This window comes from Rhincodon typus, chromosome 17 (genome assembly GCF_021869965.1).
Source record: "Rhincodon typus isolate 14 chromosome 17, sRhiTyp1.1, whole genome shotgun sequence".
NCBI lineage: Eukaryota > Metazoa > Chordata > Chondrichthyes > Orectolobiformes > Rhincodontidae > Rhincodon > Rhincodon typus.
This window is the reverse complement of record NC_063348.1, coordinates 50,324,214-50,349,812: the sequence shown is the minus strand read 5'-3', so window position 1 is coordinate 50,349,812 and position 25,599 is coordinate 50,324,214. Positions and strand designations below refer to the sequence as shown.

Sequence of the window (25,599 nt, the reverse complement as noted above, 5' to 3'; positions counted from 1 at the left end):
TGTTCATCCAGCTCTACACCTTGTTACCTGCCTTATCACCCTGCTCTTGACAAAGAGAGAGAGACAATGACAAAAATGCCACTGAGAAAAGCTGTCAAGTAAATGGCTCAGGATGATGCACGGGTAACTCCAACATCTATGACCTGAGATAAAAGCAAACTACTGGGTATGTTGGAAATCTGAAGCTAAGAAACCGAAAAAAGATGAAAATACTGAACAGATTAGTCAATGTGTATAGAAAGAGGAAAAAAAAGGAAGAAATTGTTAACACTTCAGTCTGTTACAAAGGCTACTTGAAATGTTAACTGTTTCCAGCTAACAGATACTGCTTGAGCAACTGAGTATTTCCAGTACTTTCTGTATGCGATTATGAATTGAAAACTTGATCCGAGCTTTCCTGAACTATGAAAAATACATTGGACTTTGCTGAAAGTTCTGGTGACTTTGTATACTTAATTCCCAAATTGGATTTGACTTTCATCAATTGGAAATATATGTATTTTTCAAGCCTTTTCATTACATAATATGTTATTATTCACAGGGATTTGTCATATAATCAGATAGAGGAACTGCCAAGTTTCCAGGGCTGCTCAGCATTGGAAGAAATGTAAGTTCATGATTTTAAAATTCAAAATGAAAATTCCTTCTTCTGCTGTTAAATAAATTAACACTCCCAAAACCAATATGTTCTATATTTTTGAATCCATGTTTACAGTAACCAAAGGAGTGTGATTTTTTTTTAAGTCTTTGTTCTTGATTTATGAGAGACACAGACAAGAAAGCCAACATTACGTTTTCTCTGAGTAATAAGGTATCAGATAATAATTTGGGGCGAGCATCATAGGTGGGCAAGATCAAGTATAGGCACAAGTTGTTTCTCTGAAGAACATAGGTGAACCAGTTTGGCCACATTTATGGTCACTTGAACTAACCCATGAAGTTACTGAGTTCTCAAGAAGAGTGATATTCAAATGGATATGTTAATTCTGTTTCTCTCGCCATGGCTATTACCACATCTGTTGAGTTTTTTCAGCACTTTGCTTTCATAAAATCATAGAATCCCAATAATGCAGAAAGAGGCATTGAGTGTACACTGGCCCTCCGAACATCATCCCACCCAACCCACTCCCTCACCCCTATCCCAGTAACTATACATATTTCTGGGTACTATGGGGCAATTTAGCATGGCCAATCCGCCTAACCTGCACATCTTTGATACCAGATTTATTGAATTCAGTTCCACAGCGTGCCATAGTGGAATTTGAGTTTACCCTATAGGTTGCTGGTACAGTACCTACAATTGTACCCACAAAACTTGGTGTGTTTTAAAAAAAAACAAAAACATCATTGTCACTCTGAAGATACTTTATTTTTATTTTTGGATCATTAAATAATCACTGATTCTGGCTGTGAACTTGTTCTGAAACAATGAATTTCATTGACACTGCCTAGGTGCTGTTGTCAAACTCATTAAGTTGTCTTTCGGCACTAAAGATGCTGAACTTAGTAGGAATAAAGGTTCACTTGTAATTTCAAATGCAGCCTACATGTTTACGTTTGTAATGTATTTTAAGTAGCTTTTAGTTTTGCTGTGTAGCAAGTTTTCCATTAGCCAAACCAAATCAAGTACAAGATCAATGACACATGGAAAAATGCTTAAATGAAATAATGATGGGAGCAAAGTTAGAAGAATATATGAATGACCAAATACAGTTGAGTTTTTGAATGCATAATAAACTGTGACACAGAATTGGAACTGTAACATTGCAAAAATCTATCAAAAGATTTTTTTGTATAAAGCGAGTTTTGTACTATTGCTTCAGTATTAAATGTTGATCAGGCAGGGAATGTTGCAACTGAAAGAACTGCGGATGCTGTAAATCAGGAGCAAAAAACAGAAGTTGCTGAAAAGCTCAGCAGGTCTGGCAGCATCAGTGAAGAAAATAGTCAGAGTTAACATTTCAAGTCCAGTGAACAGTTCTGAGGAAGGGCCACCGGACCCTGAAATGTTAACTCCTATTTTATCCTTCAGAGATGCTGTTCCAGCAACTTCTGTTTTTGTTCAGGAAATGCTGCAAGTTGTTTTACCACCATCTCTGATCATGAGTCTGCCTCACAAGTCAGTGGTGTTACGGAATAATCACCACTTGCATGGATGAGTGCAACTCAAATAACACTCGAGAAACTCGGTGCTAAGCAAAACAAAGCAGCTTGCTTGATTGGCACCCTATCCACCATATTAAACATTCACTTACTCCACCATCGATGCAGTGTGTGCCATTTACAAGGTGCACTGCAGCAATTCACCACGGCTCCTTTGATAATACCTTCCAAACCAGCAATCTCCGCCACCTAGAAGGGCAAGGGCAGCAGATGCATGGGAATACTTCCACCTATAAAATCTCCTTTTAAGATGTACACTCTCTGAACCGCAACAACATCACCTTCCTTCACTGTCACTTGGTCAAATTTTAGAACTCCCTTCCTAATGGTGTACCTATACACATTGACTGCAGCGGATGAAGAAGGCAGCTTACCATTATCTTCTTCGAGGCATTAGAATTGTACAATAAATGCCAGACTAGCCAGAAAAAACTCTTCTAGAAAATGAAAATTGTTCTCTTTTGCTGAATCCAGCCAATTAAGTCTTTTAATCTGGTGGAAATGTTTCATAATTTATTCTAGAATTTTTAATTGACAAATTGTACCTTCTGGAATAGAGTATTGGGTTCCAAGGCAGAATTGCAAATAGAAGGCTCTCGGAGATGGATGCTGATGGAGTAGATAGCTTGCACCTCTGTTGCTGATTATAAATGTGAGAAATAAAGTTTGAAAGGGATAGGGCTGTCAGGATGAAAAATCCTTCAGTCATGCCATCGCTGTGTGCGTGTCTTACCCGTTGAAATGGAGCCTCCAACTCCAATGGCTACCCGATCTGTTGCTGATTACAACTGATCAGAAGCTTTACTGGATAAGCCATATAAATACTGTGCCTACAAGACCAGGTCAGAAACTGAGAATTCTATATCAATTAACACGCCTTCAAAGCCTGATCATCATCGACAAGGCACAGGCTGTTATAATTTAGTATGGTCTGAAGGGATTCCTGGGATCTATTGGAATAAGAGAACAGGTGATGGATATATTACTTAATGGTTAATTGGGTAAGCCTATTGTATAAATATGGGGAGTTTGTAATCAGTGTGCTGATGGTATTATGATGTGCGGTTAACTGAAATAAAGCTCTCTCTAAAAGCGTGGCCTCTGTTCAGAAACATTTATCTTCTAGTACATAACGTAAGCCAGGAGTGTGACCGAATGTTCCTTACTTGTCTGGAGGAGTGTGGTCCAAATTGTTTTTAGCTATTGAAGAAAGTGACTGACCACCACCATGTAGGAAATTCAGGAATGGGCAATAGTTTGTGTCCTTAAGATATTTGAGTAGATTTGTAGCTCAGATTGTGCTTGCTGTGGTTGGTTCACTCGCCGAGCTGGTTCGTTGTTCCGAAGATGTTTCATTACCCTGGTGGGTAACATCATCAATGCAGCCTCCAACGAAGCGCTGTTGTGTTTTCCTGCCTGATATTTAAACTCCGGTATCTGTTGCGTTGGATTACTTCACTTCCGGTTTTCCTTTGCAGTGGAGTATGTATAGGGTCTAGCTCTGTGTTTGTTGATGGCCTTAGTGGAGCACCAGGCCTCTAGGAATTCCCGTGCTTGTCTCTCTTTGGCCTGACCTAGAATCCTGGTGTTGTCCCAATCGAACTGGTCAACAGATAACAAGAACCAAGAAAAGGCAGATCCTTCAAGAAAAACTAGCCAAACTAATCCATCAAAATGACAACCATAGAGCAGACACCTGGAGAAGAAACCTTTCAGACAGGAAATTGACAGACACAGAGAAAGCTGTTCTAATTCACAGACTCAACTACAACCACAGAGATGCTGACAAGACAGAATTTTTAGCCACACTGGAATCCACACTGAAGACCAATGGCATCAACAAAGAAACACAACAAGCCATGAGACAGACAGCGATCATAACACTCTTAACACATCAGAAAGGAAGGCCCTAGAAGGACTGAAAAAGGACAAAAACATCACAATACTACCAGTGGACAAAGGGCGCATGGCAGTAATACTAAACAAATGGGAGTACCTCACCAAAGCACAGACACTGCTAGCAGACACGAACACATACTGGCAAGTGCAGATAGACCTGACACCACAACTGGGCAACAAGATTCTCAACACACTAAAGAGACTCAAACAGACCAGACAAATCAACAAAACGGACTACCAAAGAGTGAAACCCCCTTCCAACGAAAATTAAAGTACCTCGTCAGCAAGTCACCCTACTCAATCCACTCAGCCCAAGAATTCCTCAATTCCCTCAAGGACATAAGAATAGACGTCGAGACCATGGTATCATTTGACGTTACTGCCCTATTCACATCGATTGATGTACCACTAGCAAGAGAAACACTAGCAACACTACTAAAACAAGAATGAGACCTGAGTGGCACCATCTCCACACAGAACATGCTGAAGTTACTGGACCTATGCTTCACGGCCCACTTTACCTTTAATGACCAAATCTATGATCAGATCAACAGGACACCCATAAGATCACCTATCTCCGGACTAATAGCTGATGCGCTGATGCAGAAACTCAAAAGCATGGCCCTTCTGCTAATCCAACCGAAACTACGGATCCGATGCGTGGACGACATCTTCGGCGGCATTAAATGGACCAAACTAGAGGAGACACACTAACTAATAAACAACACTCTCACCGGGATCAAATTCACCAGGGAAGAGGAAAAGAACAACAGCTTCCATTCCTGGACGTCATGGTAGAACGCAGGACCAATGGGGAATTTCTGACAAAGGTACACAGGAAAGCCCCACACACTGACCAAGTCCTGAATTTCAACAGCAACCACCCTAACACCCACAAACAAAGTTGTGTGAAAACATTATTTAAAGGAGCAACAACACCCTGCAGCAACCTGGAACTACGCCAAAAGGAAGGAGAGTACCTCCACCAAGTATTCAAGGACAACGGATACCTGAACAACTGAGTCAGACAATGCCTATTACACAAAACAACAGGAAGATGCTGCATGCCGTAACACACTCATCATGCTACCATACATCAAGAACATATCTGAACTTACCACAAGACTCCTATGACCACTGCACATCAGAGTAGCACACAAACCCACATCAACCGTACAGCAACTGCTAACCTGAACCAAAGACCCGTTACCCACTATGGACAGAACCAACGTTATATACAAGATTCCTTGCAAAGACTGTGACAAACATTACATTGAACAAACAGGAACAAAATTCGCCACGAGTACACGAACACCAACTAGCAACAAAAAGACACGATCGATACTTACTCCTCTCCATCCACATGAATAAGGAAAACCACCAGTTTGATTGGGACAACACCAGGATCCTAGGACAGGCCAAACAGAGACAAGCACAGGAATTTCTAGAGGCCTGGTTCTCCACTAAGAAGGCCATCAACAAACACCTAGAGCTAGACCCTATATATACTCCACTGAAGTGAAGGGAAACCGGAAGTGAGGCAATTTAACACAATGGACCCCAGAGTTTAAATACCGGGTGGGAAAACACAACAGCGCTTCATTGGAGGCTGCACTGATGACGTTACCCAGCAAGGTAATGAAACATCTGCGGAACAACAAACCAGCTCGGTGAGCCAACCAATCACAACAGTTTGTGTCCTGGCCAAGCAAATCCCAGGAAAGAGATGCTGTGGTTTGTGTTCAGATCCTTCCCTGGCTTGAAAAGATGTGCCTCCAAACAGCAGATTCCCTAAACCAGAACCACAGTCGTTTCCACCATCGGTGCTCAATAAAATCCAGGATTTGTGCCAATGTTCCAGCCTATATGGAGCCAGACCTCTCCAGGTGAAACTAATCTCTGTTGATCCTTGGCTTTCCAGGTCACATGTAGGTGCCTGACACAAGCACTGAGGTTCACAGCCATGGCATTATCACACACCTCCTGCTACAATGTACCATAGTAGCTATTGACTGAAATGATTTTGTAGCAGCTTGAAACGAGGGGCATCTTTTCAAAGAGATTGTAGATTCTGATTGTGCAAGTCATTCAGCAACCAAGGTGTAAATATTGAGAGAGGAGGACAAATATTCTGTCAATGCATTAGAAACTGTGGTTACAGTGTTGACATCACACCTATCATAAGTAGTGCAGATTATACTTAGTAATGCATTGAAACCAGCAGTGTCCACTTAATTGCTGGTTGGCATAGACATTTGGAGCCTAGAGATTAAACTGTGATTATTACATCATTTAGTTGTTTCCTGTCATGGATTGTATGAGGATATTTTTATGCATACATTTGGGAACCTGTAGGGTTTTACAAATAGGTATACAATATGCTTTGTGGCGCCAGTTATATATTTTCTTCTAGGTTTTTGTGACTGACTGACTATTTTGTTGTGGTTTATAGCTTATTTGTCGCATTTTTGGAAAGATTAAAAGATGTTCTTGATTTACAAAGGTCAGCTGGTTTCAACTTTCATTCGAGTTCCACTCTAAGCAGGTGTAAGTCGTACATACAAAGGGAATAAATGCCAGTGGAAATGTTTAGTGATTTTTTTTCATAATAGTCCCAGAGCTGAGCTGACTTTTCTAGTGAATATATTTATAGTAACGTAACAATGAGGTTTATGTGGCAATGTAATGTATGTTGTCCTATCACAGATCTTAAATTATTACACATTTTTTGTCTAAATTTCAGTTGTAGTTCCTATCAATCTGGATACAAATTTGATGTGTTCACACTTTTGTGTGGCCATTGTCAATCCTTTGTGCAACTTTTATAAACTCTTCTTGGGGTGGGAGGGGGACAAACTGGTTGTCTTCTCTGCCAAGATAGGTTTACTCATTGCTGTAGGCTAAGTAGAACTGTTCAGCCTAACATAGCTATTAAATCCCTTAGCTGAAATAGGAGGCAAGCTGAGGCATATGCAATCATTCAGCTCTGCAACAACAGTTCTATTCAGTATGTCCATTTCTGAAATGGGTTCTCTTTACTGTTTGACCAGATTAAAACAAATCCAGAGAAAGATGCGTGAAGTTAATACCGTGAAGTGATGGGTCATAGAGTCAACTTGCACGCAGCATTCTAGTGGTCTTGCATTCATTTGTTGACTTGTCTCACACTTGTAAATGATACAAGCTATATGTAGTGTTTTTTTTTACCCCAGTGGATGGGGGTATAGCTGGCTGCCCAGCATTTGTTGACCATCTCAAATTGTCCTTAATGTGGTGGTGAGCTGCCTTCTTACACCACTAGTCCGTTTGGTGTAGGTAGTCCCACAATGCCATTAGGAAGGGAGTTCCATCATGTTGCCCTAGCAACACTGAAGGATTGCTAATATATTCCCAAGTTAGAATGTTGAGTGGCTCGGAGGTGAATTTGTTGGTGGTGGTGTTTCCATGGATCTGCCCTTGTCTTTCCGTGTGGTAGTGTTCATGGGTTTGGGATGTACTGTCTAAGGAGCTTTGGGGAATTGTGAATATGGTGCTAATCAAGTGGGCTGGTTTGTCCTAGGTGTTATCAAACTCCTTGAGTTCTATTGCAGCTGCACTTATCCACGCAAATGGGGAATATTCTTTTCACATTCCTGACTTGTACCTTGTAGATGGTAGGCAGACTTTGAGGGGTAATGAGGTGAAATATGGTTATGCAGTATTACTAAGGCATTTACTTACAGTTGTTTGTGAAATGGATGCATTTTTGTTCCTAGTAGGATTCGTGGAACTTGGATTTGATTAACAGCAGATTTGTGTGAACTGTAAATGTAACTGTAAAATATATTTTGACTTTTTGGAACTTTCCATTTTCATAAAACAGGACTTGAATGCGCAGCTATAGAAATGAAGAAAATCTATTTGTCATAATAAATATTAGTTAACAGATTCAAATTTGACATACTTTGAAGATGTTTATTTTATGCACAATTGTTTTGGTCACTCTTGTAGCTTCCAAGCGTATATGCCACAATCATCTTCTAATTAAAATAAACCAGTTTATGGCACAATGCAGCAATAGGAGGTAAAATCACCGTAGTCCCAGCAGACCATAAGCTTCTCTCTCATTAAAGGGAGGCAACTGGTGATGGTTTAATGCAAGGGTCACCATGTCAGACAAGGTTGAGAAGGAGGGTCCTTCATGGTAACCTTAGCCAGTGTGGGAATTGAACCTATGCTGTTGGTGTCATTCTACATTGCAATCAGCCATCCAGCCAACTGAGCTAACCGACTCCCACATAGTAATAGTTAAATGACTGGTTCATATTGAACAGTTGAATTATTGCCTAAATAATTTACAATAAACAATATTTAACTTTGATTATCAAAAACAATTAACAAGATATCCTGTAAAGATATCCTGCTCCTTTCTCTCATTCCACCCCCCATCATATCTGCAATTTATACTAATCTACTGCAATGGTCTTTTTGTAATTCATTCATGGGATAAGGGCGTCACTGGCTAGGCCAGCATTTATTGCCCATCCATAATTGCCCACAATTAGGAGTCAACCACTTTGCAGTAGCCCAGACCAGAAAAGGATGACGATTTCTTTCCCTAAAGGACATTGGTGAACCAGATGTATCTTTCCGACAATTGACAATGGATTAGTGGCCATCATTTAGATTCTTAATTCCAGATTTTTATTGGATTCAAATTCCCACCATCTGCCGTGGCAGGATTCAAACATGGCTCCCCTAGAACATTATTTGTGTCTCTGGATAATACCACTGGGCCATCAACACCTCCCTGTTGGATGTAAGCATAGAATAAATTGAGAGCAGTGAAACTAAATCTCATCAACTTGTGTAATTAAAGTACATTTATTGCCAGATCAAGCTTTTTAACCAACCCCAGTGTTTTTGTATTATACTATCTTTACAGTTCCTTAAAGCACAATGAAATCGAAGAGATCAAAATAGAGACATTCCAGGGACTGGTGTCTCTGCATTTGCTGTGAGTACAGATTTTGTATTTTTCCTCAGTTATATCAATAATTCTGCTGAAGCCAGATCCAGATTTTCATTCGTCATATCTGGCAGATTACACATCTTCTGAGAGGGTGTGAACTGAAGAATATGGCTGTAAATTTTTACTGCAATGTCTGAACATTGATCAAATGTCTTTCTTGATTAAACTTAACTTCAGTACCCATGCAAATTATTGTTTGAAAACTGAACAGGAATGGGTATAGAGGATCAGAGCAAGAACTGCAGATGCTGGAGTCAGAGACCACACAGTGAGGATCTGGAAAAACACAGCAGGCCAGGCAGTGTCAGAGGAGCAGAAAAGTTGACGTTTCGGGTCGGGACCCTTCTTCAGAAATGGGGAGGGGGAAAGGAACTGGGATATAATTAGAGGAGGTAATGGGCACCCATATAGGCCCAAGCTATGCCTGCCTCTTTGTAGGATATGTGGACCATTCCCTTTTCCGCTGTTACACCGGCACCATCCCACACCTCTTCCTCTGCTATGTTGATGATTGTATCGGCGCTGCCTTATGTTCCTATGAGGAGCTTGAACATTTCAACTTTACCAACACCTTTCACCCCAACTTCAAATTCAAAACTGGGTCTACTGTATCCTCTGCTCCCAAAGTGGCCTCCTCTACATCAGTGAGACCAAGTGCAGACTCTGGGACCGTTTCGTGGAGCATCTGTGCTCTGTACGCAACAAACGACAACGCCTTCCAGTCGCCAACCATTTTAACTCCCCCTCCCAGTCCCTTGATGACATGACCATCCTGGGCCGCCTCCAGTACCACAGTGACACCACACGCAAACTGGAGGAGCAACACCTTGTATGCCGCCTCGGGAGCCTACAGCCCGATGGCCTTAATGTAGAATTCCCCAGTTTTAAAATCTCCCCACCCCTGTCCTCATCCCACGTCCAAATATCCCTCTCATTCCTGCCTCCTTGACCTGACACAACCTGTCCATCATCTTCCCCACCCATCCGCCCTACCCTTCCCGTCGACCAATCCCCACTGCCCCCTACTTGTATCCAACTGATCACCACCCCACCTACCATTCCCCAGCCCCACCCATCCTCCCTCCCGCCTCCTTGAACCAACACAACCTGTCCATCTTCCCTTTCACCTATGCGCTCCTCCCAGCTCACTGGCCAAACCTCACCACTCCCTACCTGCACTCACCTCTCACCTTTCCAGCTCCCTTCCGCCTCCCCATTTCTGAAGAAAGGTCCTGACCCGAAAAATGAACTTTCCTGCTCCTCTGCTGCCTGGTCTGCTGTGTTCCTCCAGCTCCAGACTGTGTTGTCTCTGGGTATAGAGGATGTTTTCTAATCATGCAGCATTTACTGTCTGTACATTGGCATAATAATGCTCCTATGAAATCTAAGAAAATTGAATTTCTAGGATTTTAATAAAAGTAGTTACTGAAAATGACTTGAGTTGCAGTTGTAGGGGTAATAGGGGAATATGCTGTAATGTCATTGAATTTTAAAAGTAATAACATACTGTTGGATAAAATAAGATCAGAATGCAAACCAGTTTCACTTTTTGTATTCTTTATATGCATAAATAATTTTTCTCTCTCCCCCTTCCCATTATTCCTTTACAGTGACCTAAGTAAAAACCAGATCTCTACAATTCACAAGAATGCATTAATTTCTTTGACTGAACTTGCTAACTTGTAAGTGACTCAGATAGTTTCAAGCTCTTCCTTCTTGTTGATTTTTACATTATGGTCATTAGCTTAAAATGTTGAACTTTGTGCTAAACAACTGATATATTAATTGTGCTTTTAATTTTAACCTTGTCTTCCCAACATAAGTTTGAAAAGCATCTCAGAAATGGAGGAATTTATATTGGAACACAAAAATATGGCTAACCGACTAAATACATACTTTGGTTCGATGTTCACAGAGGTGGACACAAATAACATGCCAGAAATGTTGGGGAACACAGGGTTCAGTGAGAGGGAAGAACTAAAGGAAATCAGCATTAGTAGGGAAATGGTGTTGGGAGGATTGAAATTGAAGGCTGATAAATCCCTAGCGCCTGATAATCTACATCCCAGGGTATTTAAGGAAGTGGCCTTAGAAATAGTGGATTCTTTAGTCATCTTCTAGAATTCTATGAACTCTGGAACAGTTCCTGTGGAGTTCAAATAACCCCGTAATTAAAAAGGGAAGTAGAAAGAAAAGTGGGAATTATAGATCAGTCAGTCTGATGTCAGTAGTGGGGAAAATGCTGGAGTTCATTGTAAAAGTTTTATTAACAGAGCACTTAGAAAACAGTGGCAGAATTGGACAGATTCAGCATGAATTTATGAAAGGGAGATCATGCTTGACAAATATACTGGAATTCTAATTTGTGGCCAGTAATGATTTTGTTACAGATTTCCTTCAATGTAACGAGCAGAGTTTATGAGGGGGAGCCAGTAGATATAATTTATTTGAACTTCCAGAAGGCTTTCAACAAAGCCCCATACAAGACATTGGCATGTAAAATCAAAGTACATAGGATTGGGAGTGGTGTGTTGAGATGGATAGAAAACTGATTGGCAGATGGGAAACAACAAATAGAAATGAACAGGGATAGTAAGAACTACCAATGCTGGAGTCTGAGATAACATTGTGGAGCTGAAGGAACATAGCAGGCCAGGCAGCATCAGAGGAGCAGGAAAGCTGATGTTTCGGATCGGGACCCTTCCTCGGAAATGGGTTGAATGGCCTCCATCTGCTCCTAATGGGTTGAATGGCCTCTATCTGCTCATTTCTGAAGAAATAAACAGGTCTCTTTTTTCCAAATGGCAGGCACTGACTCATAGGGTACGCAAGGATCGGTGCTAGGACCCCAACTATTCTCAACATGTTAATGATTTTCAGTAAGAGAACTAAATGTAATATCTCCAAGTTTGTATGTAATACAAAGCTAGGTAGGATGGGTGAGCTGTGAGGAGAATGCAGAGATGCTTCAGGGTGATTTGGACAAGTTGAATGAGTGGGTAAATGCATGGCAGATAAATGTGAGGTTATCTACTTTAGTAGCAAAAACAGGAAGGCCAATTATTATCTGAATGATTATAAATTGAGAGAGGGGGATCTGCAACAAGACCTGGGTGTTCTTGTGCACCAGTCACTGAAAGTAAGCATGCAGGTGTAGCAGGCAGTACAGAAGGCAAAACAGTATATTGGCCTTCAAAGCAAGAGAATTTGAGTACAGGAGCAGGGATGTCTTGCTGCAATTGTACAGTACCTTGGTGAGACCACACCTGGAATATTGTGTGCTGTTTTAGTCTCTATCTGTGAAAAGATGCTGTTGCTATAGAGGGAGTACAGTGAAGGTTTAACAAGACCGATTCTTGGGATGGTGAGATTGACTTATGACAAAAGCTTGAGTTGGTTAGGATTATATTCGCTGAAATTGGGAAAAATGAAGGGGGAGTCTTATCACGACCTATAAAATTCTAACAGGACTAGACAGGGTAGATGCAGGAAGAATGTTTCCAATGGTGGGGGAGTCTAGGACTACGGGTCACAGTCTAAGAATACGCGATAAACCATTTAGGACTGAGATGAGGAAAAATTTCTTCATTCAGAGAGTGGTGACCCTGTGGAATTCGCTACCACAGAAAGCAGTCAAGGACAAAACGTTGTATGATTTAAGGAGGAGTTGGAAATATCTAAAGGGATTAAAGGAGGATTTGGGTGATCGTCCCATGGTCATGATGAATGGTAGAGCAGACTCAAGGGGCAAATGGCACATCCCCATTTTCTATGTTTTCTATCTTCATTGATTTAGGATGCACTAATTCATATGCTTTTCTGTGTTTTCAGAGACTTAAGTTCCAATCGATTAAGTTATTTCCCAACAGCCGGGCTAATAGGTCTAAATCAACTTAAACTTTCTGGGAATGCTGGCCTGAAGGAATTGCTGATACCAGAGGACCTCCCTCGGCTCAGGTTTGTTAAACTGTGGTTTAAGGGGATTAAGAATTAAAAGCGGGTAATAGTTATGCTGCAGTTGTATAGATCAGTTGTTAACCAACAATGAGTACTGCATTCAGTTGAGAGTGCTACAGTTCAAGGGGGGAAAAAGAACTCTTTGGCTTTGGAGCAAGTGATATTTAGATTCAGCAGAATGATATTAGGACTTGGGGTTAAATGAAGAGAACAACTAATATAGTCTTGTAAAATTTTTTTCCTTGAGTATATAAGATTAGAGATGTTAGAAGTATTTACGTTCATTGTTTCTACCAGCATGGTAGAATAGCCTGCATCTGTGCCATATCTGACATGATTAAGTAATATGCCGGAGTAGATGGAGAGAAACTATGCTGTCTGATAAATGTCAAGAACAACAGAGCATTATGTTAAAATTAGAGCTGAATTGTTCAAAGGTGAGGTCAGGAAGCACTCCTTCAGGTGAAGGTTTGAAGAAATCTGGAATGCTCTCCAAAACCAGCCATTGAGGCTAGGTTAGTTGAAAATGTAAAGTTGAGATTGGTAGCATTTTGTTAGCTAAGGTGATTAATAGATGTGGAACCAAGGCAGGTGAATTGAGTGAAAATGCGGATGAACCATTGTCAAATTTGAATGGTGTAGCAGAGTTGTGGAGACTACTCGTTTGTGGGCACTTTCCTATATTCATGTTCAAATTTTAAGTCTGCCCTGAACTTTTCTGTTTTTGTAGGCCCGAGAACAGTGGTGGTTTAAAAATCAGTTCAATTTTCTTACCTCTGTGCTGTGCCCATTACACCAGATTTTGTATTGGTATAACTTTCCATACTTTAATTTTTCAAAAAGAAAATAGTGGCAATTAATGCTGCCATGAAGTAATTGTGCATTTGTGACCATATTCCAATGTTACTTTTGGTTTTAGCTGCAATGCCTGTGATTTAAGATGATATGAAGTTTTCAGAGGGTAAATCGCAAAGTAGTATTGCCACTGTTTGAGAATCCAATAATGAGATGCATACTGACAAGAGTCTCAAAGGGAGACAAAATTAATTTTTCATAAAATATCAGGAAAAAATGATGCGCTTTATCAGAAATAGCTGTTCAAGCACACATTCTACCACAATTTAAAAGGGAATTAAATATTTGAAAAATAATATGAAAGGGTACAGGCAAATAGGACTAAAGTTGTTGAAGACCTAGCACCAACACAGTGGACCAACTATGCTCTAATCCATAATTATATATTAACTTGTGCTACTTTTTAAAAGTACCTGAATAGTTGCCAACTGGTATTGGCAAATGCTTGGTCATTGGTTACTTGCTAACTTGTGGCCAGTATTGTTTTTGTTACCAATTTCCTTTTGTCCCCCGTTTCTGCATAGCTCTTACAGTATATCATGTGTGAAATATAAACTATGCAATAGTTCAGTTAACATTATTGCCTATGCCCAAGTTAACCTGAAATCTTTCTTGTGATTTATTGCAAAGGTTTGTCTTAAAAGAAAGTTTGAATATCAAACTGCTTGTCTCCATGTAGCTTGCATTGCAAAATTGAACGCTTAATTGTAAAATCAGAACAACATAATATCTTTAATTTGTTCCTGATAGATTAATGCCTTCTCACTAACACACATTTGTCTTACATTGTACCCCTGTCAAAGCTAAAATCACATGAATGACTATAAACTTTGTGTTTCTTTAAAAGAGCACATAACTCAATGGCTAAGTATCAGTGACCCATACCATTCCTCCTTGCCATTTTCAGAGTGTACAAACTTGCCTATAATTCTGAGAGAATGACATAGCAACCCAACTTACCTGTCATAAGTGCAATTTAGAAGAGTAAGACATTTTGTGTGTAAACTGAGAGTAATAGTTGATCCTTTATCATTGGATACTTCCCAGTGCACAGTTTTTAGTTCCAGTACGAAAGCTTAAAGTTAATGTTATTGAAATGTGCACATATTTAACTTGAAACAAGTTTTTATTGCCTTAACTCTTTATAGGACATTGATGGTTCCATATGCTTATCAGTGCTGTGCATTTAGTAGCTGTGAAACCCATCAAGCTGTAAAACCTGAAGGCATCAAATATCAGGAAGCAAATATTCCACCATCAGAAAAGAAGACTGGTAAGTGCCATTCACAAGTTGCTGAAGATTTACAAAGCCTGTGTTTAGATGGCAAATTGCCATTATCAGATGGTCAACAACCACGAAACCATTCAAAGGAACTGATGTGCTCAATTGCAGAAGCACTACTAAGTAGCAAAACAAGGCTGTTGACTAATAAAGGCTGTGAAGCAGGCTACTTAACCTTTCTGTTAAGAGGATTGCTGATTTTAGAGGGCTTTTTTTTTGAAGCAGATACAGTAAACTCCCCAGTATCTATCACACACCAGGAATGGGGGCTGCCAATTGTGGCCAGGACTGCTCAAATATTGTCAGCAAGGTTTGATCAAAAGGAGAGAGAGATATGACGACACAGTCAGTTCCCAGGGCAATTGCTGATGGCATGAAAATTCCGGATAACGGAGTACCAGATGATGGGGACTTTACTGTGTAAAGAAAATTAACCCAACTTGATAGACTTAGTAAATAGACATTTTAACCCTATGATTATGCAACTTCTTACATGTTTTGAGTGTTTTGTGTGTTTTTTAAATTGCTTAAATAACATATCTGTTAATCACCACTAAAGGAATAAACAACCAAAAGTTTAATTGCCTGCTGTATCATGTATGTTGCACTGAGAATAGATGGTGTTAATTTGTATCTTTCCCGATTTGAGATTGTTGTAAACTGTTCAGTCTTGTGACCTGGCTAAAATTTATCAGAGTTGTGTGGCTGAATTAAATTTTCTTGACCGTTTAATGTTAGCATTTCAGATCATCACATTTTGGAATGTATCACATGAATGATTGGAGTCATAATGTTTAGTAAATGTATTCTTGGGGTTAATAGGTAACTTTGGGCATATAGTTTCCAAAGCTGTCTAACATCAAGTTTCTTCTACCACCTATGTTGTAAAAATCAATTGGTCAGTTGTAACAAGCCAGGATAATCAAAAGAAAACTAGACAGTGTGAGACCATCCTTCTTCTCACAATTGCTGGCTCCCTCTCTCTTTGATACCTCTGAATATTCACTGCTCTGATATATCAACAGGAGACTTAATCTTGTTAATCTACCAATACCAAGAATAAAGTTGAACGTCTGATCCAAATCTGCATATTCTGACACTGCAATTAGGTTAAGATCAGGTTTAGATTCTCCATTACCTTTCAGATTTGTATATAATTGATCATTAAATTGAAAGCACTGGAAAATATATGCAAATTTAGATATCTTAATCATGTCAAGACCACACCAGACCCATAATAGCAAGTCACTGATAAAACCGTCGAAAATCCAGTCTAACCCATTGCCATCTGTACTTGTTTCTAAATCTAATCCAATCAACAAATATAAAATCCATGTATATAGCATCTACAGAGTTGTCTCAAGTGCTGTTCCTAAAATCCTATCCCAATAAATGGATCCTGTGGTTTATCCCCACCATAGATACAATTTCCACAGTCAAAATAAGGCCTATAGATTTGTGATTTCCCTAGAAACCTTTCTTAAAAAAAACTTCTTTTCCACCCCTTTGAGACCTAACTTTAGCTGAAAATAGCAATGTGGGAATTCGCAGTTTTAAGCCAACTGGTCAGGAATCCTAGATGAAAGATATCTAAGCTCAGCCTTATAAAGCTTGAATAAAAGCTGAAATTGCTGCAGAAACACAGCAAGTCTGGCAGCATCAGTGGAGAGAGAAACAGAGTTAACATTTCCAAAAGTGTTAGTTGTTATAGCTTGCCATCCTGAAAAAGACCAGTTTATCCCTACGTTCTGCTTCCTATTAGCTCACCAATCCTTTCTCCATGCCAATGTTACCTCTTACATGTGTGTTCTTAACAAGCAACCTTTGATGTAGCACTTAGTGCAAAAGGTATTTGACTATGTTGTAAGTTTTAGGTTACAATAAAAAAAACCCTCATCCCAATTTATTTGTTCTTTTGAAAATTTTACCAATAAGGTAACGGGAGACGGTGTGGTGGTAACTCAGGAAAATTCACTTAAGTTATAAGGCAATTTTACCAAAGCAGTGTGGTGACTTTAGGGCTTACTGGAGTTCTTGCTTTCCAGTTCAGCCTGGAGCAAGCAGTTAACAGTCTGTCTTTGGTCTCTTTCCAACATCTCTGTGTCATCTGCTTCTTATTGGACAGCCTGCTGTACTAACTTCGGTTTCAAGCTTGGTGCTTGCACTTCAGTCGCTGAAAGCTGCTGCTCATTAATTCTTTGCAAGCTGCAACCCACAATGTGATCCATAACATTATAACATTCTGATTGGACTCAGTGAGATGAGATCTATTTTTAATTGGTTCAAAAGTATTGGACATTGACTGCCATCTCCCACTATCTTCTGCTTGATTTCTCAGTGTGGGCCCATTCTTTTCATTATGGTCTTGCCTTCATAAAAGGGTATTGTGATATTTTCCTTCCCAATTTGTCAGGTCAAGGGTTTGTTTGCTGCCTTGTGATTGATACTATAAGCACACTGTCTCTGTTTTCGCATAATCGGTGAGAATCTTTCATGTACCAAACACCTTATCAGTGCCTCCATGTTTTAGAGGCCATTGGCTTGGTGATATTTTTCATTCTGTGGTTGTTTGTGCCTGGAATGTATTTCTTAACTTTTAAAACAGAATATAGTGGGGAAAGTTGCTCAGAACTTAAAACTATATGAAACTGATATGGAAAATCACAGACTACTAATATCAAAGATTACAAAGTAGGTAGTACTTAAGTTAAGCGGAGTGTTTATAAAACATAAGTGCATAATAAAGTGTATGAGATATCCTAGTACATTCAGTAATTACATAGTCTTGAGTGATAGAATTCTGAAGGATTATACAGTTACCAACTTAAACACACACGGTACAAAGTTATCTCTATAATACAAAGATGACATTTAGCCAAATATAATTGCTTCTTTTCTAAAAGTTATACATTGTAACAAAGCTAATTTAGTGCACAGCTGATTTTTTTTTCTTCCATCCCACAATTGATCCCTCCTAGTCTTCCTTTATTGATAACACCAGGTTTTTTCATAAGCAATTAAGTTGGGAGGGTGTGAGCTTGTTCAGCCTCGAAGGTTGAAAGTTCTTACCGTTTAACCTTGTGAAATCATGTGCATTTCCTTGTCAGGTGAGGCTAATCAGAGTCACATGATAGCTAAGTGCTAAAATCTATATAGATTACAGTTAAGCAATATATTGGGTTAATGAATGACTTGACTTGGGTTGCATGATTATAAGTAAACTAAGCTCACCATGACTACCCACTAATTCTACAACATCCATCCGACAGGTTCTCCACCTTGCCTGTTACTTCCTTCAAAAAGCTGTCAAATTAAACATACTTTCTCTTTCACAAAACCCATATCGACCTTGCCTGATCACATTGATATATTTTTTTAAAGTATTCTACTATACAGTACTCTAGCAATTTCCCTTTGACAGATGTTTGGCTGTCTTTGTTTGTTTCTTTTAGAATAATGCTAATAAATTATCTATTTACTGATGTTCTAGGATCCTTCCAGAATCTAAGGAATTTTTGAAGATTTTAAGCAGTGCCTCTACAATCTCTCTAGCCACTTCTTTAAAAGCCCTTGGATGCATGCAGTCTTGACTTGTCAAACTTGAGATCTAATAGTCTCCCTAGCACCTTTTGCCTGGTAATGATGACATACAAACGTGTGAACATATGTGGACCAGAGTTGGCTGTTCAGCCCCTCAAGACTATTCTGCCATTTAATAAGATTGACTAATCTGTTTGTAATCTGAAATCCATATTTCTACCTACTGGTCATGATCGTTCACTGACTTGTTATTATCTATGCATCTCTGCCTTTAAAAATATTCAGAGATTCTGCTTCTACCACCTTTTCAGGAAGAGTTCCAAAGACTGATGTGCATCTGAGGGAAAACAAAATCACCTCAAAAAACCACTTTGAAAATAAAGTGTCACATATTTAATATAGTGACCACTAGCTCTAGATTCTCCCATTTGAGGAAACATTCTCTCCACATTTATCTTGACAAGACCCCTCAGAATCTCATGTCTCAATCAAATCATCTCTTGCTCTACCAAATACCAACAGATATAAGCCTCGCCTGTCCAACATTTTTATATGACAACCCACCCATTCCAGGTATTAGTCTGTAATCTATGTGACCTATTTCTAATGCATTTACATCCTTCTTTAAATTTGGTGATTAGTACTGTACACAATATACTAAATATGATCTGAAGTGCCCTCTATAACTGAAGCATAACTTCCTTACTTTCACATTAAATGCCGCTCAATAAATGATAATGTTCTATTATCTTTCTTTATTATTTGCTGCACCTGCATACTAGCCTTATGTGGTTTATGCATTAGAACAGCTAGATCTTTCTGTACCTCAGATCTCTGTAATCTTTCAGCATTTAGCTAAAACGCTTATTTATGCTTCCTGCCAAAATTGGCAAGGTCACGTTTTCCCACATTATACTTCATTTGCTAGTTCTTTGCCCGCTCATTTAACCAACTTATATCTCTTTATAGCCTCCTTATTATCCTGTTCATCCCAGCTTACATTTCTACCTATCTTTATGTCAACACCAAATTTGGCAACCATTGTTTCCCTATCCTCCTCCAAATCATTTACATAAATTATAAAAGTTGAGGTCCGAGTGTTGATCCTCTAGCACACCATTCGTTACATCCTGATAAGCAGAAAGAAGATCCTATTACTTAACCATCCTTCTATCCAAGCCAATATGTTGCCTTTTAACCATAAGCTTTTACTTTCGCAATAACCTGTGGTGCTTTATTAAATGCCTTCTGGAAATCCAAGTATAGTACATCCACCAGTTCCCCCTTATGCACAGCAAATGTTACTTCTCAAAGAACCCCAATAGATTGCTTAAACATGAAACTTGAAAGAATTGCGGATGCTGTAAATCAAGAACAAAAACAAAGTTGCTGGAAAAGCTCAGCAGGTCTGGCAGCATCTATGAAGGGAAAGAACAGAGTTAACGTTTCGAGTCTGGTGATCCTTCCTCAGAACTGACGGTGACCCTTCCTCAGAACTTTCTCAGTTCTGAGGGAGGGTCATTGGACCCGAAACATTAACTCTGTTTTTTCCTTCACAGATGCTGCCAAACCTGCTGAGCTTTTCCAGCAACTTTGTTTTTGTTGCTTCAACATGATTTCCCCTTCCTTACCTGTGACACTTCTCTAATTGCTTTGTTATAACTTCTTTAATAACAGCTTGTAACATCTTTGATAGACACTAAACTAACTGGCCTGTAGTTTTCTGTTTTCACACAAATCAAAATGTCTAATTACTGGTCCCTCAATTACCAAATCATTTCCATTTGCTGTTAAAAGTTCGGTCCCTGGATGACTGGCAATCTTGAACTACTATAATTGTAGATATTGATGGCACAAATCAGCATAAGCTGCAAGGTGGAGAAAATGACATCACGGTAGCATGCTCAATCCTGCAAAAATGGATTGCAGTTAATCTTTATGCAAGTGTTTATGGTATTGAAATGGAAAATCATCAAACTTTCTCTTATCTTTTCTTCAGGTCAAAGTGTGGATGTTGAGATTAAAAACGAAGAAGACAAGATCCCATCCACAGTGCACTGTACTCCATCTCCAGGTACTGTTCACAAAATTATATATTCAAATTACTTTGCATGCTTTCTTAATGGATACTTAAATCACTTAAAACTATTTTCCTCTGAAGCTGATTTGTTTTTTAGGTGACCTTTCTGGTCTGAACTGAAATAGTTGAAGGTGTCATGTGCCATAAGGAGAGTATTTTAAAAGGAGCTGGTTGGAAATGGTACTCTCAATTAAGAACGATACTGAGCAGTAATCCAACATTCTTTCAATTAGCTCATCTCCAGACAGCAGCTGGAGTAATTATCTTAACCACATTTGAGAATTTTATACTGTTTACAACACAGCACATTTGTTGTCAAATGCTAATAATCACTTAATTAATTCAGTCAAATTCAACAAAATCTGAAGCCGGTTGTGCTTCCATTGCTGTGTTTGTTCAGTTCAGCTAAGAAAATGTGGCAAGAACACCAATTCTCTAGGCCTGAAGTTGAGAAAGCACTGAATTCTTCTAGAATAGTTCATGTATCTTATCCAAGAAGGAACATCTATTATCCACCTACAAGTATTCACCTGAGGACAGTCATATTGAGTTTAAAACTTCCTTGCTGTGCTCGTGCTCCCTTTGGTGCAGCATTAGTGAAACATATGAAATAGAAGCAGAAGTAGACCATTTGACCCTTGGAGCCTGGTCTACCATTCAGTAAAATCATGGCTGGTTTGTTTGTGTTTTGAGTTTCTTTTTCATCTACTCCAATAACCCTTGATTCCACTGTCTAGCAAGAAAATCCACCACCTTTTTTTAAAGGAACTGGCTACCGTGATGGAATCACTGGTAGTAAAGGTAAAGTCAACATAATCCTACCAGACCATAGGGCTACATTCTTTTTAGAGAGAGATGACTGGTGGTGGTTTAACCTGAGGGTCAGAAAACCTCAGGCAAGGGGAGAGGTTGAGAAGGAGAACCCTTCATGGTAACCTCAGCTGATGCAGGAATTGAACCCATGCTGTTGGCATTGCTCTGTATCAAAACAGCTGTTCAGCCAACTGATCTCATGCACAAGTAATAATCTCCAAGGAACTGGTAGATTCGGAAGTCCCAGAGTTTTGGAAAACTAATATTCTTATTGAAATAGGGCAAAAGATGATAAAGAAGCTAGCTATAGGCCAGTTAGCTTAACATTTGTTATTGGCAAAATGCTAGAGTTGATTGTAAAGAATGTAATAGAAATTTAGAAATAGAAATCTAGAACTGCATAAGATAATCAACCAGAGTCAACATGGCTCCATGAAGGGGAAGTTATGCCTGGCAAATCTGAGAATTATTTGAGTAAGTAACAAATAAATAAGATAAATAGAGGGAAACCAGTAAACTTAATATATTTGGACTTCAAAAATAAGTTACCACGCATAAGACTACTTAATAAGATCAGCACATGGACTACAGCAGTTCAAGGAGACAAATGACCTCCACCTTCTCAAGAGCTACTAAGGACAGGCAGTAAAGGCTGGCCCAGCCAACGATGTCCACATCCCACCAGTGATTTTTTTTTTCTTTTAAAAGGCCCATGGTGTTGGGGCTAGTACATTAGTGTGGATGGAAGATTGGCTGACTAATTGAAGACAGAGTTGATTTAAGGGGGCATTTTCAGGATGGCAACTTGTAACTAGTGGAGTGCCACAGTGATCAGTACTGGGGCTACAATCATTTACAATATATATTAATGACTTGGATGGCAGAAGTGGATGTACTATCGCCAAATTTGCAGGTGACACAAAAATTGGAAAGCAGTTGTTGAGGATGACACTATGGAGGGATATGAATGGGTAAGTGAGTGGAAAAATACTTGGCAAATATAATATAATGTGGGAAAATGTGAGGTTGTGCACTGTGGCAGGAAGAATAGAAAGGCTAAATATTGTTTAAATCAGTGAAGACTGCAGAATGTTGTAGCACAGAGGGATTTGGGGGTCCTCGTGGATGAATCACAATGCAGGCATCCACATTCAGGTAATTGGGAAGAAAAATGGCCTTTTTCAAGGAGAATAGGTTATAATATTAGTGAAGTCCTGCCAGTACTATAAAAGACCACAGCTGGAATACTGTGAACAGTTCTGCTCCTCTTTTCTAAGAGTACGAGGTGGCCCATTTCAGACAGATGAGGAATTATTTCTGAGTTTTTTTTTGTGAACATGAAAGAACATTGTAGTTTCAAGATGGAATAAATATGCTAGTGTTTCAGAATTATTGTATTTAGAAAATTATGGATTTTTTCCCTAAAAGATGCTGTTCTACTTGAATATATGTCAACAAACCCACTTCTGTAAACCTATTATCCTTTAGTAATGAGTATAATTTTATCTCCACCAGGTGCATTCAAACCATGTCAACAATTGTTGGGAAGCTGGATGATTCGTCTGACTGTATGGTTCATCTTTCTAGTGGCACTAATTTTCAACATAGTCGTTGTCTTAACAACGTTTGCATCACGTGCGCCATTGTCTTCTGCAAAGCTGTTTGTGGGTCTAATTGCAGCAGCCAATCTCTTAATGGGAGTGTATACTGGTACCCTGACTATCCTAGATTCAGTCTCTTGGGGAAAATTTGCTCGATTTGGTGCCTGGTGGGAGACAGGAAGTGGCTGCAAAGTTGCTGGATTCCTTGCCATGTTCTCTTCCGAAGCATCCATTTTCTTCCTTACCCTGGCATCTTTTGAACGGACTCTGACTACACGTGACTTAATCAAAAAAGGGAAAAGCCATCGTTTGATACATTTTCAGATAGCTGCTGCCTTTGCTGTCTTGGTTGCTGCAGTAATAGCTTGCCTTCCATGGTTTCATATTGGAGAATTCTCAGCATCTCCGCTCTGTTTGCCCTTCCCCACTGGTGAGTCTCCTTCCCTGGGTTATACAGTAACTCTGGTGTTGCTAAACTCAATAGCCTTCCTGCTAATGGCAGTTGTCTACACAAAGCTCTACTGCAACTTGGAAAAAGAGGATCTTGCAGAAAATTCTCAGTCAAGTATGATTAAGCATGTTGCCTGGTTAATTTTCACCAACTGCATTTTCTTCTGTCCTGTTGCTTTTTTTTCATTTGCACCTCTTATCAGTGCAATTTCCATCAGCCCTGAAATAATGAAATCTGTAACACTAATCTTCTTTCCATTGCCTGCTTGTCTGAACCCTGTTCTGTATGTTTTCTTCAACCCACGATTCAGAGAAGACTGGAATATGTTGAAATGGCACCCAAAACAAAAAGACAAATCTGTTGCAGTTACAGTAAATGCTCAAAGCAGCTGTGTGTCACCGGAATTCTTCTATGACTGCGGAGTGTATACCCACCTACAGGGTAATCTCACTGTTTGTGACTGTTGCGAATCATTGTTATTGACGAAACCTTCAACATGCAAACACTTAGTGAAGTCACATAGCTGCCCAGCCCTGGCTGTGGTACCTTGCCAGCGGCCCAACGGCTACTGGTCAGACTGTGGGACTCAGTCTGCTCATTCAGAATATGCTGATGAGGGAGACTCCTTTGTTTCAGATAGTTCCGACCAAGTACAGGCCTGTGGGAGAGCCTGCTTCTATCAAAGTCGGGGATTTCCTTTGGTTCACTATGCGTATAATAACCCAAGGATCAAAGACTAATTGCAGAAGACTTAAATGCCAAGAAGGTACATGTATGAACACTTAGAAACAAACTAACTTTTCCTCGTGTGAACTTTTATTCTGGGAAGCACTTTTTCTTCAATCTGACAGTTGTCAAAAGAAAAGGGAATCACATTCAGTCAGTTTTATTTTGAGCCATCTGTTCTTACAAAAAGAGAATCGCCCAAACAGATTAATTTTATGTGTGTATGTGTTTGGTATATAACAACGGTGTTTATAAACTTATTGACAAGAAAGATTTATTTTTAAAAAATAGCTACTATTTTTATGGTGCATTCTGTCTAATAGTCATGCAATTTTGCTGTGTTTTTGTCCTTTAAAGTAGCTGTTTGCTTATATTTACAGTTGTGTCTCTTAATGGAAAATTCACTGCCAGATTGTATTGCTGTTTCTTCACATGTTCCCTGCTGAGTAACTTAACACTTGCCTGCATTGAAGAATAAACAGAAGCTCCACTCAGTTAGCATAAACAAATGTGAATACCATACTTTCGGATTCATCACTTGTAGTTCCTCAGGAGGTTAGAAGATGCCAAAAATTACTTCCAAACTGAAATTTCAGGAATGGGTTGTAGATACTGTGCATATGACACATTTTCAAATTTGTATTGTAAATTATTGGATGAAAATATAAAGGGGTATTCTTTTATGTACTCATTTTAAGTAATGGTAACTACCTCTTAAATAAAGTTGACCACCAGTAGCTGTTTACCCGATTGTGGTCTATATACATTACATGGTTTTAACAATTCTTGTCTTGTAAAATACTTTTGGATGTACATTATCACCATGTTATAAAAATAAAGCAGAATCTTTGTAAATCAATATTAAAATGTAACTTTTTGTAGTTTTTACAATGTGGAATGGATTATTAATATTGTAATTTTAAACCAAACTATTCACAAGTAAAAGTTTAAAACTTCTCCAGCCTTCAATTTTATGGATTTTCATCACAAAATCTCAAAATAATTCAAGAAATTAAAATCTCATTCTTAGTGCAGCATGTAGTAAATAACACAAAATTAGTGAACAATAAAGCACTGTTTTAACAAAGGACACATATTGCCCAAACAGCATCAACATCTGCAGTGACAAAATTGAAGGGAATTTCCTGCAAGATGTTGATTATATCGGTGGCTGGCAAAATTAAGGAATTGGAACATGTCCAACTCCACACCTGCTTTAAC

The 25,599-nt window shown here is 39.2% G+C and overlaps 1 protein-coding gene across 1 annotated transcript in view; it reads left to right on the top strand.

Moving 5' to 3' along the window:
- The window catches only part of lgr4 (leucine-rich repeat containing G protein-coupled receptor 4), a 129,105-nt gene extending 103,868 nt beyond the window's left edge, over nt 1–25,237 (top strand). Inside the window, exons 11-17 of the mRNA XM_048606996.1 lie at nt 542–607; nt 8,987–9,058; nt 10,684–10,755; nt 12,905–13,030; nt 15,034–15,158; nt 20,707–20,781; nt 23,116–25,237. Coding sequence (XP_048462953.1) covers nt 542–607; nt 8,987–9,058; nt 10,684–10,755; nt 12,905–13,030; nt 15,034–15,158; nt 20,707–20,781; nt 23,116–24,392 — 1,813 coding nt within the window. The 3' untranslated portion in view covers nt 24,393–25,237. The remainder of the gene's footprint in view (nt 1–541; nt 608–8,986; nt 9,059–10,683; nt 10,756–12,904; nt 13,031–15,033; nt 15,159–20,706; nt 20,782–23,115) is intronic.
- The last annotated feature ends 362 nt before the right edge of the window (nt 25,238–25,599 follow it).